Consider the following 18,794-nt stretch of genomic DNA (forward strand, 5'->3'; position numbering starts at 1 on the left):
CAGAGATTTGAATACACTCAACAAATAATTGTTGAGGACGTAGGATGCTGGTGCTGGCCTGAAATGAAGACGTTGGCGCAAATGAGGAGTTCGTGGCGGGCTGCATCAAACCAGTGAGGAGACTCATGATTTAAAAAGAAAAAAAAGGAGGCCTGGAACGGTGTGCAGTCAGCCTCGTGATGCCAATTTAGGTGCTACTAACCGAGGAGCAGCAGCACCAGGTGTGCTAACCCTGCAACGGCCGGGACAGCGGTGGGCTGACCCGCTGCCCCTCCATACCATATCTCGATGACACTCTTGGCTTAGGATAGAACAGTGGTCGGTCGGACTCGATTTTCCCACCTGTGGACAGAACGGCGGTGCTTTCCTTTTCTAAGTAGTAAGTAGTAAGTATTCCGTCTGTTATATCCACTCCTCAAAATTTCTCAGTTTCTGATTTGCACTTAACGTAGCGTCGCACATGAGATCATCGCATAGCAGAGCGACAAATTTTAGAGTCAGGTTACTTGCCGTCATCTCTGGATCGCTCAAGTCGTACGGAAAAGTGAGGTCTCCTTCGTAGACGGTGTTGTTGTCGGAGTCCACAATGAGGCGGACTTCGAAGTTGATGCCCAGCGGTCCGATGTCATCGCACGGCTCGAAAGACTCTATGTCTATGAAGTAGGGACCCTGCAGCACGGAAGACAACAGTTGTCAGTTCCACTCACTGCAAGTGACAGCAGAGAAATTTGTAAAACATTTATGGCTCACATAGAAGACATATGTACACTATAATGGAGACACAAACATCAGCCTATGGACTTAACACGTTTGAAAGTTATTTTCAATTTTGAGCATTTCTGATTTTAAGAATTTCTAATTTTTGCACGGCTGTTACTCAAACCTCCGAATTTTCTCATTGGAGTATTTCACTTGGTTGTTCGGAACGCTGGCCTACCTCTGTGAACTGAAACGTTCGTATGCAACATTCATTGACAACAAATAAGAGTTGCTAACTGTTGTTGTATTTTCCATTCTAGGATTTTATGTTAAATTTCCCTATTCCCTGTCCTTTGTCGATTAGATATCCTTTCATAGTCTTTGGGAATTCTATAGCATATAGTTGAAACCACAAAGAAATTAATTTCAGCCCGAGAAGTGACATAAATGAAAATTTCTGTCACACGAGACATCGCACTTTTGCTTATATTTCACATCTTATTTTACACGACCTACTTTGTTGGTTATAGCCGGCCAGTATGGCCGTGCGGTTCTAGGCGCTTCAGTCTGGAACCGCGTTACCACTACTGTCGCAGGTTCGAATCCTGCCTCGGGCATGGATGTGTGTGATGTCCTTAGGTTCGTTAGGTTTAAGTAGTTCTAAGTTCTAGGGGACTGATGACCTCAGAAGTTGAAGTCCCATAGTGCTCAGAGCCATTTTTGTTGGTTATAAGCTCATTTTCTAATGATATTATTATCATAAAGGTGGTGGAGGCAGGTTCATGGTAAATAATAACATAAAATCTGTTGAGATACTAAGGACTTCGAATGCGAAGTAGCATGGGTGAAGATACATGGTGAAAGTGAATCAACTCTTTAATCGGTTGCTTTTATGAACTTCACGCCGCAGCTGTTGCAGTGGGGGAACATTTCAGAGAGAACTCGAAAAAATTCTCATGTAAATTTCCTAGTCACCTTGTAATATTAGCGGGAGATTTCAACCTACCAGCTATAGGCTGGGAGACTCAAGAGATGAGGGCGTGCGACGTAGTTCTAAATGCTTTATCCAAAAATTATCTTGGGCAGTTAGTCAACGAACCAGCTCGTGAAGTTAACTTTCAAGACTACTGCGCAACACACAAAACAGTGTGACAGCCCTAAGCTGATTTTCTTTGTTCACATTGAATCGATGGATGCCGGTCTCTATGAATAGTCCGATAGCACTTTTGGTCGCATTTGCGCGGTAAGTTATTTTTGCAGGGGAGCTTAGTTTACTATTGCTTTTACTATTGCATTTATCCGTTATTTCTATTTCTTTATATTATCTGCTATATAGAGAATATTCGGTATGCTTTTACGCAAAAGAAGGAACCTAATCATCCTTGTATTTATTACATTCAGTTTAAATCAAAATGGGTGAAGTAACATATAATTTAAATACAAATAATATAACGAAACACATTTTTATATGAACAAAAAAATTTTGTTGATAAAATCGTAAAATCACAGAGAACATTTTGTTTCCATCCTAGTAGAGAAAATATGTATCGTTGATGTAAGATTGAATTTAGAGGTTGTTGGCACCATGGAAGGCCAGTAATCGTAGTTATGAGTGGGTTCTGCGAAGTCATGGGATGTGTCCACTGTTAGTTGTGATTGTTTAAATTATGAATCTGAAATAAAGAACCATGTTCATGAAATTATTTCAGTGTGTTCCAAAGTCAGTCATGATAATATTTGCATTCAGGAACATATTTTAATGAACATAAAACAGAAAATAATTAGTTTTTAGTCATTATAAACATGCAACAGCAAATAATTAGATTTGAATCAAACACGGGCTGCTTTATTGGGCATTAATGAATTGATAGTTACAGCCTCTGGACTACTGGAGGCATCGAAAGGATAAATAGAGATTGACTTGTTATACAGGGTGGTCAGAAACAGTCTGCAGGGTAGGTTGTGTTGAGAAATAATTGTTAAGGAAAAAATTCGACACTTTGACACTTTGCGTCTTTTCTGAGTTAATTGGAGTTGAAGTTAGCCAATCAGGACATTGCATGTGCGAATTCAGGTGGCCCACCAGATATAGTTATACTTTGTTCGTCATAAAAACAATCCTGATGCAAACTAACATAAACGCGATGATTGGTTAGCAGCCGTGGCACACGTGCACTGGTGGTTTTACGCTCTTGGAAGTAGGTCCTACTTATGTATTAGACATCTTGTTACTGTGTTACGGTAAATGAAACTTTAAAATATTTTAATGTGTTAACAGCCATCAATGTTTCCGTTAGTCATAATTTAGTATGTAGTTTTTATTCCAAAAATCGTGCACAGTCGCATCTCTCTATTGTTATACTGTGATTGTAGTACTGTTAATATGTAGTGTAAAAATAGCTGACGCTGCTTTCTGCGTCGCAGTGAAAAACGCGGGCGGAACACTGTTAAAAAGTGGCGAGAAAGACATTGTTCTTAATGCTTTTCACAATTTTACAGAAAAAATCTCCTTTGAAGTGTTCGGAAAATAAGGGCATTTTAGTCAACGGAATCGGTAGCATTGTAGAATACTGTACGAAGCTTACGTCCGTGGATCGCTGGTTCAAATCTCACCTTCAGCCTTTTTTTTTGTTCAATTTGGAATACCTACGTCTTTTAAATATAAAACTCATCAAATACACGATAATTAACACATATCTACTCACCATTTATATAAAAAATGCGCGTTGATTCTTTCTAATTACCTACTGCACACAATATTCCTGTTTTCATTGCAAATTATTGATATTTTATAAAAGATTGTTAATAAAGGTTGTTTAAATTACGAGAACACGACAAATTTTTAGCACAAAAGTGAAAGATCAAATACTCTTTATTTGGACTGTGTCCATTGTTTTATGCCACAGATGTGATGTTACACAAGCCAGAGTGTTAGCGTCGTAGAAATATGGAAAACAATTCTCACGGTTTCGAACCCACCATATAAATCCTGCATTTCTACAGCTGCCACCATACAGTAGGAACTAATCTGAGCCAAGTTAAGGTATTTGTCGCAAGAAATAACAAGACATTTAAGCAGCCAGACTTACTGGAATTAATAATGCACGAAATGTTGTCACACGTCACTGCCGAACGCTTGCGGGATACAGAACGGCACGTCATACGAGACGAGGACAAAATGTGGCGCTTGAATGGCTTCGTGGATTCTGTTGTTGATCGACTCGTAATCAACGTAGTAGATGACACTTCCAGTACTGAAATGTATTTCTCGGATTCTGGTACGGAAAGAGTTCAGAGATTACCAGACGAATGACTGTAAGTAGTGCCTTCAGTAGCTTCAATATTTAACTATATAATGACATCACTGCGATATACGTTTAAGACACACATAGCACAGGCTGTGTTTAAGTTAGGAATTTGCATCACTCTTGTTTTCAACAACGATAATATGTTGGCTGAGAAAGGGGGAATGTTATGGTTTCAGTCTGGCCTCCAAAGAAGCGTGTGGTATTGCTGGAGTTTTGCCCAAGTCTGTTAAAAATTAAATGGCATTCGAAGCTGTATTGTTTCTCTGCTCGTCTCTTTTTACGTCTTCCCTGAAACTGCTCACGTCATTGCAGGCAAGTTGGACCAGTCGGCTGGCATGTGCCGTCCAAGTTAAAACGAGCCGATAAAACTGTTGTCCCGCATTATTGCTCAGACGACGAGAGCGTAACGCACAGCATAAAACCTACCGTATTATTGAGCTTGACTGTAATTGAGACAACTTGGCCTCGGCTCCACGTGAAACGAAATCCTATGAGATTCCAGCAAACACGGAATGTTGTAATGTTTACTTCAGGTTTATTCTTGTAATGAAGACAGTATCCAGTCTCATAGTGTAGATGATAGTAAAAGAGACTGCTCAGCCTTTGGCTCGGGTTGGACCCTTAATACCGACCCATGTCCAACGTTTGCATTGCTCTCTTGCTCAGTTTTAGCAAATCAAACGAAGAAAGCGTGACGCGCGGAGTCGCCGCGCGGTTTGATGCGTCCTGCACGGACTGCGTGGCCCCTCCAGCCGGAGGTTCGAGTCCTCCCTCGGGCATGGGTGTGTGTGTTGTTCTTAGCGTAAGTTAGTTTAAGTAGCGTGTAAGTCTAGGGAGTGATGACCGTAGCAGTTTGGTCCCTTAGGAATTCACCCACATTTGAACATTTGAAGAAAGCGTTTGGCAACACCGTCCCTGGCGGGCTGCTTGAATTTGCGCACGCATCGACATGATTGCCTAACTTCAGTGCTAATTAACTCAGAAATGGCACAACGTGTCGATTTTTTTCTTTACAATAATTTCTCAACGATATCTACTTTGCAACATCCTTACAAGTTCTTCAGATTGTTTCTGATCACCCTTTACAACTGCTACACAGTGGGCAATTTTTATATTGCAAGACAGTGATGATTCACTAAAGTTGCACGTTAGAGATTTTGTCGCTTATTGTCAGTAAAATCTTCTCAATGGATAATTATAATAGAAATGTGCAGAGCAATGTTATGAGGAATGTGAGAGGCCCGCCATGAGTCAAGAGCCGCATTAAAAGACTCTTTCCAGAGCAAATAAGCTCACCACAGATTTAAAGGTAGTCAGATCTTCATAGAGAAGTAAAACCTCGACGAAGCCAGAATGTGGCCAAGGACAGATGTCCGCGAATCGTTCAACAAATTCCAAACTAAAATTCTATCTATCGATATGATTGTAAACCATAAAAAGTTTAATATTATATTAAATCTGGAAACAGAAAAAGCCATCTGCCCAGGCGCTCTGCGACCAAAATGACACCAAACGAACATGCATAGAGAACGCCACAATACTAAGTTCATCTTTCCAAAATTGTTTCAAAGAGGAAGTGTGTATTGGTATTCCTCCTTTCAGTCACCGTATAAACGTTAAAATGAAAAATATCTAAATAAGTGACCAACGAATTGAAAAAAAAAAATCACTTGAAATCACTCAACAGAGGAAAGGCCACTGGCATTGACGTGATACCAATACGATTCCCCATAGAATATGCGAAGTAACTTGTTCCTCTTCTAGCGGCAGGGGCGGAACGTTTCTAGTTATAGAAAAATTGAACACTTCATTCTTTTTCAAGAGGAGTTGTTATACAGGCGCACAAAATTATAGACCTTTATCGCCGTTATCTGACAGTTGTAGAATTTTAGAACACGTTTTAAGCTCGAGTACGAGACTTTTCTGGAGACCAAAATTCTGATTAGTATGAATCAACACTGACTCACCAAACAACGATCTTGTACAAGCCAGTTCGCTCTGTTAGTCCACGAAAACGCCCAAGGCAGTACAAACGAAGAGAATATGAGATTGGAGAATATCTGACCTTTGGTATCTGTATCGAGGAATTCCTCCCAAGAAGAAAACGGCATGTCATTCTCAACAGAGAGAAATCTTTAGACATTGCGATTTAAGTTGGAACTATCGTTCATAATTGGTTCTTGTTTTTAATTTCTCTCGTGTCCCTGTGTCCACGCAATAGCTGTTTTAAGTAGCAAATTTTACAGTACTTTCTGGAATAACACAATGTCGGGAAGGCATTTCCATACTTTTTTCTGGTCCTAAGGGCATATTTGATGTACGACGCATCCGGCAGCGTTAAAGTAACTTTCCTTTGTTACACGTTTTGAATAACCGAGAAGCGAAATATGTGATTTGAAAAAGGCTACTTTCGTAATAGCGCATTTTCCTCAGTACGGAATGACGAAACTGATGATCCAGCCATCCATGTCCTCTTCTCGAAAATGCTAAGAACATATTTTGCTCCCCCCTCCAGGTCTGGGGCTAAGAATAGACCAGCGGTATTCCTGCCTGTCGTAAGAGGCGACTAAAAAGAATCTCCAACGATTCAACTTTTCTGTGATGGTCTCCTCCCGGATTTGACCTCCACCTTTTCCAAATTTCTGTCGATAGTGCGCGCCAATTTGGGAAGGACGCCTTAAGTGGTGTTTTTTGTTTATCCATCATGCACCAAGATCTTGCATGCTACTTGTTGTCGTGTAGCGGACTTTGCACCCACCGTCTTTTGGGTTGCCTAATTCTCGTCTCCCGCGCCGTCCCATCCTTCGCGCCCACTACAATTCTGGACCATTTCGGCATCCAAAATCCAGCTCGGTAGCCAGTCCGTCGTGGTGGGGTTGTCATGTATCCTCTTCGTGGTAGCCCCCTGACAGCACAGGAATCGCACTGCTGATGCCAGAGCTGAGACCTCCCCGCGTATGCCAAGGAGTAGGTGCCTATCGTTTCTGGGGCAGCAGGACTCCTGGCAATGACCATTCCGCCAGGTGGCCCTTGCTGAGGCTGGGTGGGACCTGTGGGGAGAGCCCCTGGTCGGAGTGGGTGGCATCAGGGCGGATCACACGCAATGAAACGGGTTAAGGTGAATCAAGCTGGTGGTCACTCGGCCCCAGCAGTCTCAAAGCGAGTAAGGAATGATTTTGATGCTGCGAGTTATGATTCCCGATCGTTCCCCTCCATGGCCACACCTTTGGAGGACCATAGGGCGACCAGGTCTCGCGAGCCATATTCGCCTCAGTACCTAGTTTGCAGCAGGACTGATGAAGCGACCTTTCAGGCAACAAAGCCCCAGTTTTTTGTCGACCACCTTGAGGATAGGTTTGGGAAACAGGCGGCGTTGTCCAAAATGCGCAGTGGGCCGATTTTGATCCAAACTGCCTCCCCAGCCCGGTCGCAGGCGTTGCTTGTCTGTGAAAAGCTGGGTGACATCCCTGTCTCGATTTCAGGCCATAAAAGCCTTAACATGGTCCAGTGCATTATTTTCCATCACGACCTCCTTTTAAAGTCGGATGAGGAGCTACACACCATCTTAGAGCAACGGGGTGTCCATTTTGCCTGGTGTGTGCATAGGGGGCCAAAAGACAACAAGATTGCTACCAGTGCCTTCATCTTGGCTTTTGAGGGTGACTCATTACCTGAAAAGGTCAAGGTGATGGTTTACCATTGTGACGTGAAACTATACATCCCTCCTCCTATGCGGTGCTTCAAGTGCTGGAAGTTTGGCCACATGTCTTCTCACTGTGCCTCCAGCACCACATGCAGAGATTGTGCTTGTTCTCTGCACCTGGGTGCTCTATGTGTGCCTCCTCCCACTTGTGTCAACTCTGGGAAGCACCACCCCACTGCTCACCTGACTGCCCTGTTGTCCATAAGGAGCGGCGAATAATGGAGATAAAAACCCTGGACAAGGTCACCTATCAAGATGAAAAGAGGAATTACGAACGACTTCATCTTGTTCAAATGACTACATCATATGCTGCGACTATGACTTAGTTGCCCCCATTGGCAATGGCTGTCCCTGTATTTGTTAAACCTCCAGTGAGCCCTCAGAGTCGCCCCGACTCTTCCCCCATGTCCGTGATGGGGGTCACTGCTTCTTCTGGTGCTCCCAAAGTACCTCCTTTGGGAGACCAACCCCCCAGATTGACGGGGATATCGGATCCCGCCTCCCCACCGGAGGTACACAAGCCTCCTCCAGCTTCTCTCACGCAGAAAGGGTCCCTTGGAAATCTACCTTCCAGCATGACAGCTGAAATCAGTCAGTGGCTTAAAGAGCCACGAGGGGCAGATCAGAGAGCTTCCAGCTCCTCGTCTGTCCCTGGCCTTCCTTCTGCGACTTCCTCCCAGATTGCACCTAAGGAGCAACGGGAGGAGGAGAGGAAGAAGAAGAAGAAGAAAAAACTGGGTAAGAAGGATGAGGTTCAGGTTGCCTCTGTGCCACCTGTTACTACCAGCTCTGCATCAAAGGACGATTTGCAGAATTTGGCGACCCCCAACGATCTCAATCTCGCCTCTCCCTGTGACACAGTGGTCCTAGGTTCAGGCTCTCCTTCAGTGGAGGTAGATGGCCCAGTGGTGTAATCTGCCTCCTTGGTCCCTTCACGCCTTTTTCGGCCGTGGAAATTCCAGTGGAATTGCAGCAGTTTCTTCCACCACCTTGCTGAGCTCTGACAACTTATCAGCCTTCACCCTTTCTTCTGCATTGCTCTCCAGGCAACTTGGTTTCTGGCGATGCGAACCCGACCTACCTTGGCTATCAGGGTTATTATAAGAATTGGGCAGCTTATGAGAGGATATCTAGTGGAGGCTGCGTCTACGTTCAAATGGTTAAAATGGCTCTGAGCACTATGTGACTTAATCTGAGGCCATCAGTCCCTTGAACTTAGAACTACTTAAACCTAACTAACTTAAGAACATTACACACATCCATGCCTGAGGCAGGATTCGAACCTGCTACCATAGCGGTCGCACAGTTCCAGACTGAAGCACCTAGAACCGCTTGGCCACAATGGCCGGCCTGCGTCTACGTCCTTAACTCTCTTTACAGCAAGTGTGTACCTCTTCAAATACCTTTAGAGGCTGTCACTGTTCGGGTGTGGATGCCTCAGGCTATTACTCTCTGCAGTCTCTATCTTCCACCAGATGGTGATGTCCTGCAGCATGTCTTAGCTGTGCTTATAGCCCAATTGCCACCACCTTTTCTGTTACTGGGCGACTTCAATGCCCATAACCCTCTGTAGGGTGGATCAGTGGCAACACGCCGAGGCACTGTCGTTGAGCAAGTGTTGGCACAGCTCAACCTTTCCCTCTTAAATAATGGTGCCTTCACACACTTCAGTGTTGGTCATGGCACGTACTCAGCCATCGATCTTTCGATCTGCATCACTAGCCTTTTACCATCTGTCCAATGGAGTGTGCATGACGACTTGTGCAGTAGTGACCACTTTCCGATCTTTCTGTCACTGCCACAGCGTCACACTTTCGGGTGCCCCTGCTGATGGGCTATGAATAAGGCTGACTGGGACTTGTTCACCTCAGTTGCCATTGTTGACCCTCCTTCCAATGATGCGATTGATGTGGTGGTTCACTCAATCACCACCGGCATCATTGCTGCTGCAAAATCTGCAGTTCCCTGTTCTTCTGGGTCCCCTTGGAGGCAGACTGTGCCATGGTGGTCACCTGAGATCGCTGAGGAGATTAGAGATCACAGGCGGGCCCTCCAGTGTCATAAGCTGCATCCATCATTGGAACACCTCATTGCCTTTAAATGGCTCCAGGCGCAAGCCCACTGCCTCATTTGCCAATGCAAGCAGGAGTGCTGGGAAAGGTATGGCTCAAATGGCTCTGAGCACTATGGGACTTAACATCTATGCTCATCAGTCCCCTAGAACTTAGAACTACTTAAACCTAACTAACCTAAGGACAGCACACAACACCCACCCATCACGAGGCAGAGAAAATCCCTGACCCCGCCGGGAATCGAACCCGGGAACCCGGGCGTGGGAAGCGAGAACGCTACCGCACGACCACGAGATGCGGGCCGGGAAAGGTATGTCTCCACCATTGGCCTCCATACCTCTTCATCACAGGTTTGGGCCAAGATTAGGCGGCTTTATGGCTATCGGACCCGTGTCAGCGCGACCTGGGCGTTCACTGATTGGAGCAGTCTGTACTGACGCCGACACCATTGCAAACTGCTTAGCAGAGAATTTTGCTCAGAGTTCTGCTTCTGCTTCCACACCCTGAAAGAGCGGTTGGAATGTCAGAGACTTTCATTCCACACGCATCTCCCTGAAGCATACAATGCTCTGTTCAGTGAGTGGGAATTCCAAAGTGCCCTAGCCGCTTGCCCTGATATGCCTCCTGGACCAGATCACATCCACTGTTAGATGCTCAAACACCTCTCGGCGGAATGCCAGCGACTACTCCTAGACCTTTTCAACTGTATCTGGGTTGAGAGTGAGTTCCCGTCGCAATGGCGGGAAAGCATCGTAATCCCCATGTTTAAACTGGGCAAGAACCCACTGGAGGTGGACAGCTACCACTCCATTAGCCTCACCAACGTTCTTTGTAAGTTGCTCGAACGCATGGTGAGCCAGAGGTTGAGTTGGCTACTTGAGTCTTGGGGCCTTCTGACGCAGTCTCAGGGTGGGTTTCGTAAAGGCCGCTCTGCTACCGATAATCTGGTCTGCCTGGAGTCTGCCATCCATACGGCCTTTGCCCACTTTCGACATTTAGTTTCCCTCTTTTTTTACATGTGGAAGGCGTATGATACAACATGGCGACATCACATCCTAGCCACGCTTCATGGGTGAGATCTTTGGGGCCCGCTCCCAATTTTCATACAAAATTTCCTGTCGCTTCGTTCCTTCCAGATGAAAGTAGCGGCCTCCCATAGTTCCTCTCGACTTCAGGACAATGGGGTCCTGCAAGGATATGTCTTGAGTGTCTGCCTCTTTTTAGTTGTAATTAATGGGCTCGCTGCGGCGGTGGGAATGTCTATCTCAGCTTCCTTGTATGCTGATGACTTCTGCCTAGACCGTAGCTCCACTGGCATTGCAAATGCTGAACGGCAGCTGCAGGGCGCTATCTGCAAAGCACAGTCTTTGGCTGTAGCGCATGGCTTCCAGTTTTCAGCTGCCAAGACCTGCATTATGCATTCCTGCCGACGTCACAGTGATCACCTTGAGCCATGGCTTTATCTTGATGGTGAACCTCTTGCTGTCGTGGAGACACATCGGTTTTTGGGGGTTGGTTTTCGATACTCGATTGACTTAGCTGCCTCATATTCGGCAGCTTAAACAAAAGTGCTGGCAGCATCTTACCGCTCTTTGTTGTTTGAGTCACACCAACTGGGGTGTCAATCGGTCTACCGTTTTACAAATGTACCAGGCGTTAATTCAGTCCCATCTAGATTATGGGAGCCTGGTTTACGGTTCGGCATTAGCTTCCATCTTGCAATTTTTTGACCCCACCTTCACAGCGGGATTCGACTCTCCACTGGCGCTTTCCGGACAAGCCCTGTCAACAGCATGCTTGTGGAGGCTGGTGACCCTCCACTGAGGATCTGGCGCCACCAACTACTTGCCACTTATGCTGCACATGTTTGTAGCTTGCCCGGGCATCCCAATTACCATCTGCTGCTCCCCAACTCGGTTGTCCATCTTCCAGAATGGCGGCTCCGGTCAGGGTGTACAATTGCGGTTCACGTCTGGGCTCTTCTCTCTGGGCTTGAGGTTTTCTCTTTCCGCCTCTTTTCTGGGAACCTCTACATATACCACCATGGTGTGTGTCCTACCCATGCCTTTGGCTCGATCTGGCACAGGGCCCGAAGGACTCAGATCCTCTTGAGGCCCTCCACCGCCACTTCCTTTCAATCCTTGCCGCGTTTCAAGGTTCTGACGTGGTCTATACCGACGGTTTGATGGTTGCTGGTTGCGTCGGTTATGCTCTTACTCTGGGGGATCATTATGAACAACACTCATTGCCGGCTGCCTGCAGTGTTTTCACTGCAGAGCTTGTCGCCATCTCTCGAGCCCTACACATATTCCCTCCTGCTCAGGTGAGTCCTTTGTTATCTATAGTGACTCAGTGAGCGGTTTATGAGCTATGGACCAGTGTTACCCTCGCTCTTGTCTGGTGATGGCTATCCAGGAGTCCCTCCATACTCTTGCCCATTGCAGCTGCTCTGTGGTCTCTGTGTGGACCATGGGTCATGCCTGCATCCCGACAAATGAATGTGTTGATACACTGGCCAAACAGACTGTCAGTGCACCGGCCCTGGAGATTGGCCTTTTGGAGTGCAATCTTTTGTCAGTTTTGCAACAGAAGGTCCTTGGTACCTGGGGTGATGAATGGCACATCCTGCCTTCGCCCAACAAACTTTGGGCCGTCAAGGAGACTACCGGTGTGTGGCGCTCCTCCTTGTGTGTCTTTCCCAAGGACTCTGTTGTATTCTGCCGGCTGCACATTGGCCACTCCTGGATGACACAGGGGTTTTTATTGCGCCGCGAGGACCCACCTCTCTGTCGTTATGGTTTGGCTTTGACGGTGGTCCACATTTTGTTGGACTGCCCGCTTTTAACTCCTCTCAGGCAGACGTTGGCGCTGCCTAATACGCTTCCTGCACTTTTATCGGATGACGTTGCAATGGCAGACTTAGTTTTGAGTTTCATTTTCACAGGGGTTTTTTATCGCTTTATCTAAGTGTTTGTCCTATTTTTTGTGTTGGGTCTGGCCTTTGGCCTATGGTTTTAGATTGTGGTTTTTAGTGTCACTTGGTGGTTGGCTTTTCCTTTTTGTTTTCATGGCCGGTGAACCACTGTCACACTCTGTGTTATATTAATTTCTTTTTTCTGGTCTCTGTCTGTGTCTTCCTTGTCCTGTGTCATCCCTTGTCATCTCCGTTGTTTGTTTTTATTCGTTGTGGGTGTTTAAAGTTCGTGGCAAAAGGGACCGATGGCCTTTGCAGTCTGGTCCCTTCCATCCCACAAACCAACCAACAATGAAATATGTTGCCTTTGGTCGTCAAATGTTCTATTGGCTCATAACGGACTCAAAAACGCAGTTGGGCTAGAAGCAAACTCAGAGGGCTTGCCGTCTTACGGCATCTCTCTGGCGGACAGTGCAGCCCATTTAATTTAGAACAGGGTCGAGTGCATGTCTTTCTGTAGCACCTGGTAGCTCTGCGGTGACATTAGTGGGTGTTGTAGCCGACTGGAGGCAGCTCCACATGCTCCGCGAGATAGCACCACTCTATGGAGAACAGTTCTCCCAACATTCTCTTTTCCCACAATGTTAATTTGTTATCCTAGCCGCTGTGGTACGCCTCCCAGAATATGACGAATACATTCGAGTAGTAATCGTAACACTTTTGCTTTATTCACGTATTTGTTTTGTGGGTAATATTTCGGAGGTAAGTCTTCTCATCAGAGTAACTGCACTTTATATTTTTGTTGGTCGCGAACGAAGAACGTAAGCGCCTCAAAAATCTCGAAGCTTCAGTGTAACACTCTACTTCAAACACCACCAGCCGCCACTATTACAATGTATTCCAAAGAGAAAAAGTGGATTTCAGCAGAAAATAGCAAAACAGGCTAAAACTGATGCACTTCAGAGAATGTCTGCCGCCATCTTGAAATATGTTACAAAAACGGATGATAACCATAGTTCACCAAAACAAACTGATTCTCACGCTGGAGTAAGGAATGATTGAGATGATCAGCTCATCTTCAAAGGCAACAGTGACAATAGATTGATGATAACTCATGAAGAAGACGAATCAGAAGAAAATGCTGGAAATGACTTTGATAATACTGATAATGTTGTTACTATCAAAGACTGTGATAACATAAATGAAACACTGCAGGACTTGAGAGATGTCTGTCATTGTAGCGTACTTGTTTGCGATAATGTTCGCATTGCGAGCATAAAAAAATGAAGTGAATATTTCCAAAACAGAGGAGGGGCACTTGGCACTGTATCTAGGCATGGATCAAAAACAAAAAATGATGTGAGGTGTCTTTCAAAGGAATGATTTTACAAAGTGATGCATATTGGTGAAAAAATTCTGCGGTCTTGGATGGTTTAATCTCCAATAACTACTGTCACCAGTAGTACTAATGCAAGATATATATTTGTTACTGGGATTTGGAAGTGGTGGAAACTGAGTCATGAAGTGACCGACCCACGAAACTCCAAATGAAAACTGGAAAACCTTGAAAAGTGGAAAAATTCGAAAATGAGACTAAAATTGCATAAAACAATAGAGGACGAAGCCTTGCAATTAATGGATGCTGAAAAACTGATGTTATCAAGGTTATTGGATATATAACATTCCTTCTGGTTAAACAAAACCTAGCATTTCGTGGACATGATGAAGGACAACGCTTTACAAAAAAGGCAATTACTTAGAACCAGTGAAACTACTGTCAAAATATGACGTAATGTGGAACATGGTTAATCTCAAAAAGTGTTATATTTGTCGCCAGAAATACAGAATGCAGTTATAAATATTTTAGAAAATAAAAAAAATCTAAGATTGTCAACGAAATTAAATAGTGTGAATGTTTTGGTATTATGTTTGATAACACAGCTAACATTTGACATTGTGATCAGATATCTGAAGCGATTATTCGTTTCATGAAAATCTATTGTAGAAAAGTGAAAGTAAAAGAAGTAATCCTTGAATTTTTTTCTTCCAAATGGAAAAAAACCACTGATCTAAGCGACGAAATTCTTAATCAGCTGGAAAATGACATTTTAGACATTACGATGTGTCGTTCCCAAGGTTATGACAATGTTGCTGTTATGAGCGGCGTATGTGGGGGAGTATAAGCTATTATTAAAGCAAAAAAACAATAAAGCCGTTTTTTTAGTACATTGATCATTCAGTTAATGTATGTTGGCCAATATTCCTTTGCACAAAATGTATCTTGTGTAACACTTTTCGAATAATAGAGACCATTTTTACATTTCTTTTTGCTTCCACTAGCCGCTGGGATTTTCTTATTAAACACAGCAAAACATTCAAATAACTTCCGGGAATTCAGCCAGGTAACACTTTCTGCGACCGCAGATATTTCGGCGAGAGAACACCCCGCATTTTCAAGGCAAACTGCAACGGACAGGCGACGTACATGCAAATTTAAAACCTCGGTTCTCGGACTGAAGCAGGTAAGATAACACACACACTAAACACTAGTGCCACCAAAGATGACCAAAGTCAGAGCTATCGATAGTGAGACTACGAATTCGCAGGTGAGGTAGCATTGACTCTGTCCCTCTCTTTTTGACAAGGGAGAGCGCCGGATTCCAAACAGAGTTTACACAAAAACCTCCATCCCTGTTAACGAAGTTGCTCGCTAATTTAATCTCAACTGCCTCCTTAATAACACTGTCCCAATAGCTGGACGTGCATGCCAATATCTCGGTGTTATTATATAACATGGGGTGACCAGTATCCAAGCAATGTTCGGTAGTAGCAGATCTACTTGGCTGCTGTAATCGTGTGTGCCGTTTATGCTCAGTACATCGGTCCTCCACAGTCCTGATAGTTCGGCCAATAAATGCCATGCCGCAGCTACAAGGAATACGATATACACCCGCCTTACGCAGACCAAGATCATCCTTAACACAACTCAAAAGCACTCTAATCTTAGGTGGAGGTCGGGAAACACATTTCACATCGTATTTCGGTAAAATGCGACCGATCTTGTTGGAAGTGTTTCCTACGTAAGTCAAAAAGGCAGTAGACTTAGGTGTTGACTCAGAATTATCATCAATCACCCGATGTACAGTTGGTCGACAGCGCAACGCACGTTCAATCTGTCTATCACTGTAACCATTTTGACGAAATGTAACTTCAAGATGGGACAGCTCAGCTGGTAAAGTCTCAGCGTCAGAAACGACGTGTGCCCTGTGTACCAAGGTACGAAATACCCCTTCACGCTGAGCCGGATGGTGACAACTATTAGCCTGTAAGTACAAGTCGCTGTGAGTACGTTTCCTATAGACAGCATGTCCCAATGATCCATCATCCTTCCTCCTAACCAACACGTAGAGGAAGGGAAAGCAACTATCCTCTTCCACCTCCATCGTAAAACGAATGTTCGGGTGGATCGAGTTCAGATGTTCTAGAAAGGCATTCAAATTTTCCTTACCATGAGGCCAAACAAAAAAGGTATCGTCAACATATCTAAAGAAACAGGTGCGTTTCAAAGGCGCCGACTCCAACGCACGTTCCTCGAAGTTTTCCATAAACAAATTTGCAATCACAGGAGACAACGGACTACTCATCGCAACTCCACCTGCCTGCTCGTAATACTGGTCATTGAATAAAAAGTGAGTGAACGTCAACACATGCCGAAAGAGATTAGTTAATTCAGCACCAAACCTAGCCACAATTAACCGCAACGAGTCAGACAGAGGAACGCGAGTGAAGAGAGAGACCACATCGAAACTCACTAAAATATCAGAGTCTTTCAACTGCAGTCCCTCCAAACGACGTATAAAAGTCAGCTGAGTTCCTGATATGATGTTCACACCGACCTACTTGTTGACTCAACAGAGAAGCAAAATGCTTGGCTGCACGATATGTCGGAGCGCCGAACCCCTTCCTTGTGAACCTTCGGAAGGCCATATAACCTATAGCGTTGTTCCCCCTAGGTTCCCACCTGATTACGTTACACACCGCTGTGTTACACGCCACAATTCAGAGCTCTCTAGCGGCAGACGGTTGACACTTGTGTCATCGAAGCGGAAAGCCGACCGAGTAATATGCATGGCATCTAATACCTCAACCGATATTGAGAACAGAATAAGAAATTTGGAGGCATTTCTTTTCAGCACGTCCCTATAATCCACGAAACACACTGGACAGTGGCCAGAAGATATATTTCCGGTATTCTCAATAATCGTTAATTAGTGAGGAAGCTACTCTTGACCGATTTGGTTGGAAGTCCATAGTAAAAGACCGAGTTCACCAACACTTGGGGATCTTTCTTGGAGACTGTCAGAAACTTTCAGCAAGATAATACTCCTTTGCAGACCACTATAAGGCTTGAAAATAGGTGGGAAAACAAACCAAGATTTCAATGTATTGTAACATTACGAGTCAAGATAGCTGTAACGGAACTTGAATAGCGTAAAGTTATCGTTAAAAACGCACGCCGCGCGATTTGTTACGATTTGGTCGGTCATAATAATAGTAACATGCTTTTGAATACAATTAAAATATAACGGCGATACCTGTTTAGTGGCCGGCCGGAGTGGCCGAGCGGTTAAAGGCGCTACAGTCTAGAACCGCATGACCGCTACGGTCGCAGGTTCGAATCGTGCCTCGGGCATGGATGTGTGTGATGTCCTTAGGTTAGTTAGGTTTAAGTAGTTCTAAGTTCTAGGGGACTTATGACCACAGCAGTTGAGTCCCATAGTGCTCAGAGCCATTTGAACCATTTTGAATCTGTTTAGTGTTATTGGAAATAATATGTAGTAAATTAATGAGTAAGGTAGCCGATCCTATAAGAAAAGGTAAAATTGGGCATATTAAGTTGTTTTGCTTTATATCGACTAAGCCGATGATACGGCGTCTTTTTTTCCGTTTACTCTTAGAAAAGAAAACAAACAAGTAACGAAGTGCTAATTGTGCGTTGTGAAAAATATAGGGGCGAATTTTAAATAGCTACAGTGTATAATCAGACTAACAAATGGACATTCAGTTACGCGAAATAGCGGACAGTGAAGTGTGGTCATTAAATTGAGTACACCTACAGGGCGGTCAATTCCGGGATAAGTCTATTCGCATCTCTCGAGGGACGCGGTATTGAGACCGGTTTTTTTTTTTAATTTCGCGGAGAGCGGGCTTCAGTTTATAAAAAGGAGAAAAGCTGTATCATTAACATTAACTGTTGGTGTCAAGCAACCAAAACTGTTCATCAAAGGGTTTCGGTGAATGAGTGGTGAATGCGAAATGAAACTGTGAACGAAGTTATGTTAAATAAAACAGAAGAGACAAGACAGTTTGGTCATATCTGTTATTATTCCATAAACTGTAACATTTCTTCTCGTTGTACGAAGCCTTTTTAGACGATCGTTACGACAATTTACTTTGAAGGGATCTCGTTACGAGTTAAGTTTTGGGGACCTGGTCAAGAGGTGATTGTTTGTAGATATTAACTACTGCAGCTATTCGGGAATCAGGTGCTACCGTGACCGTTGTGTGTTGTCAATGACTTAAGGTCATCATATCTCATGCTCTAAGATCGACGCGCCTTTCCTCTTGGTATAACGGTGTCTGACGGCAACAACGACAACGCCGACGACGAAGGAAGATACGGTAGAGTATGTATGTGGTGCACAAATTAATTTTATCCCAACGCAAGTGCATATCGTTGTAACTACTTTAATTAATTCCCTGCCACATAATTTTCAACAACTGCGTTTGGTACTGGCGTATACTATTCGTTAACAGACCGTCTTAAGATAGTGACTGGTAAATGTTTTCACGGATCGAGACACACGTTAATCATCTGACGCTATCAAAGTAATGTTACTGCAAAATACTTTCGTAACGATATCTTTAATTTAGTCCAACGGTTAACTCTGTTTTACATGATGTGAGCAACTTGCAAAGCATCGAGTGATGACAGTGTATAAATCATTCAATTGGCAGTCTGGAGCACTTATTTCAATTCCCCTTTTCGACATCCAGATTTAGCTCCCCTTAAACCCCTCCAGGCGCATGCAAGATTT

At 44.4% G+C, this 18,794-nt stretch overlaps 1 protein-coding gene across 2 annotated transcripts in view; it reads right to left on the minus strand.

Annotated features, from left to right (window-relative positions):
* The window catches only part of LOC126146569 (uncharacterized), a 175,695-nt gene that overhangs the window by 126,009 nt on the left and 30,892 nt on the right, over positions 1–18,794 (minus strand). For both annotated transcript variants that reach the window (XM_049915630.1, XM_049915629.1), the window contains exon 2: positions 511–669. In XM_049915630.1, the coding sequence (XP_049771587.1) occupies positions 511–669 (159 nt within the window). The remainder of the gene's footprint in view (positions 1–510; positions 670–18,794) is intronic.

Source organism: Schistocerca cancellata, chromosome 2 (assembly GCF_023864275.1).
Source record: "Schistocerca cancellata isolate TAMUIC-IGC-003103 chromosome 2, iqSchCanc2.1, whole genome shotgun sequence".
NCBI classification, from domain to species: Eukaryota; Metazoa; Arthropoda; class Insecta; order Orthoptera; family Acrididae; genus Schistocerca; species Schistocerca cancellata.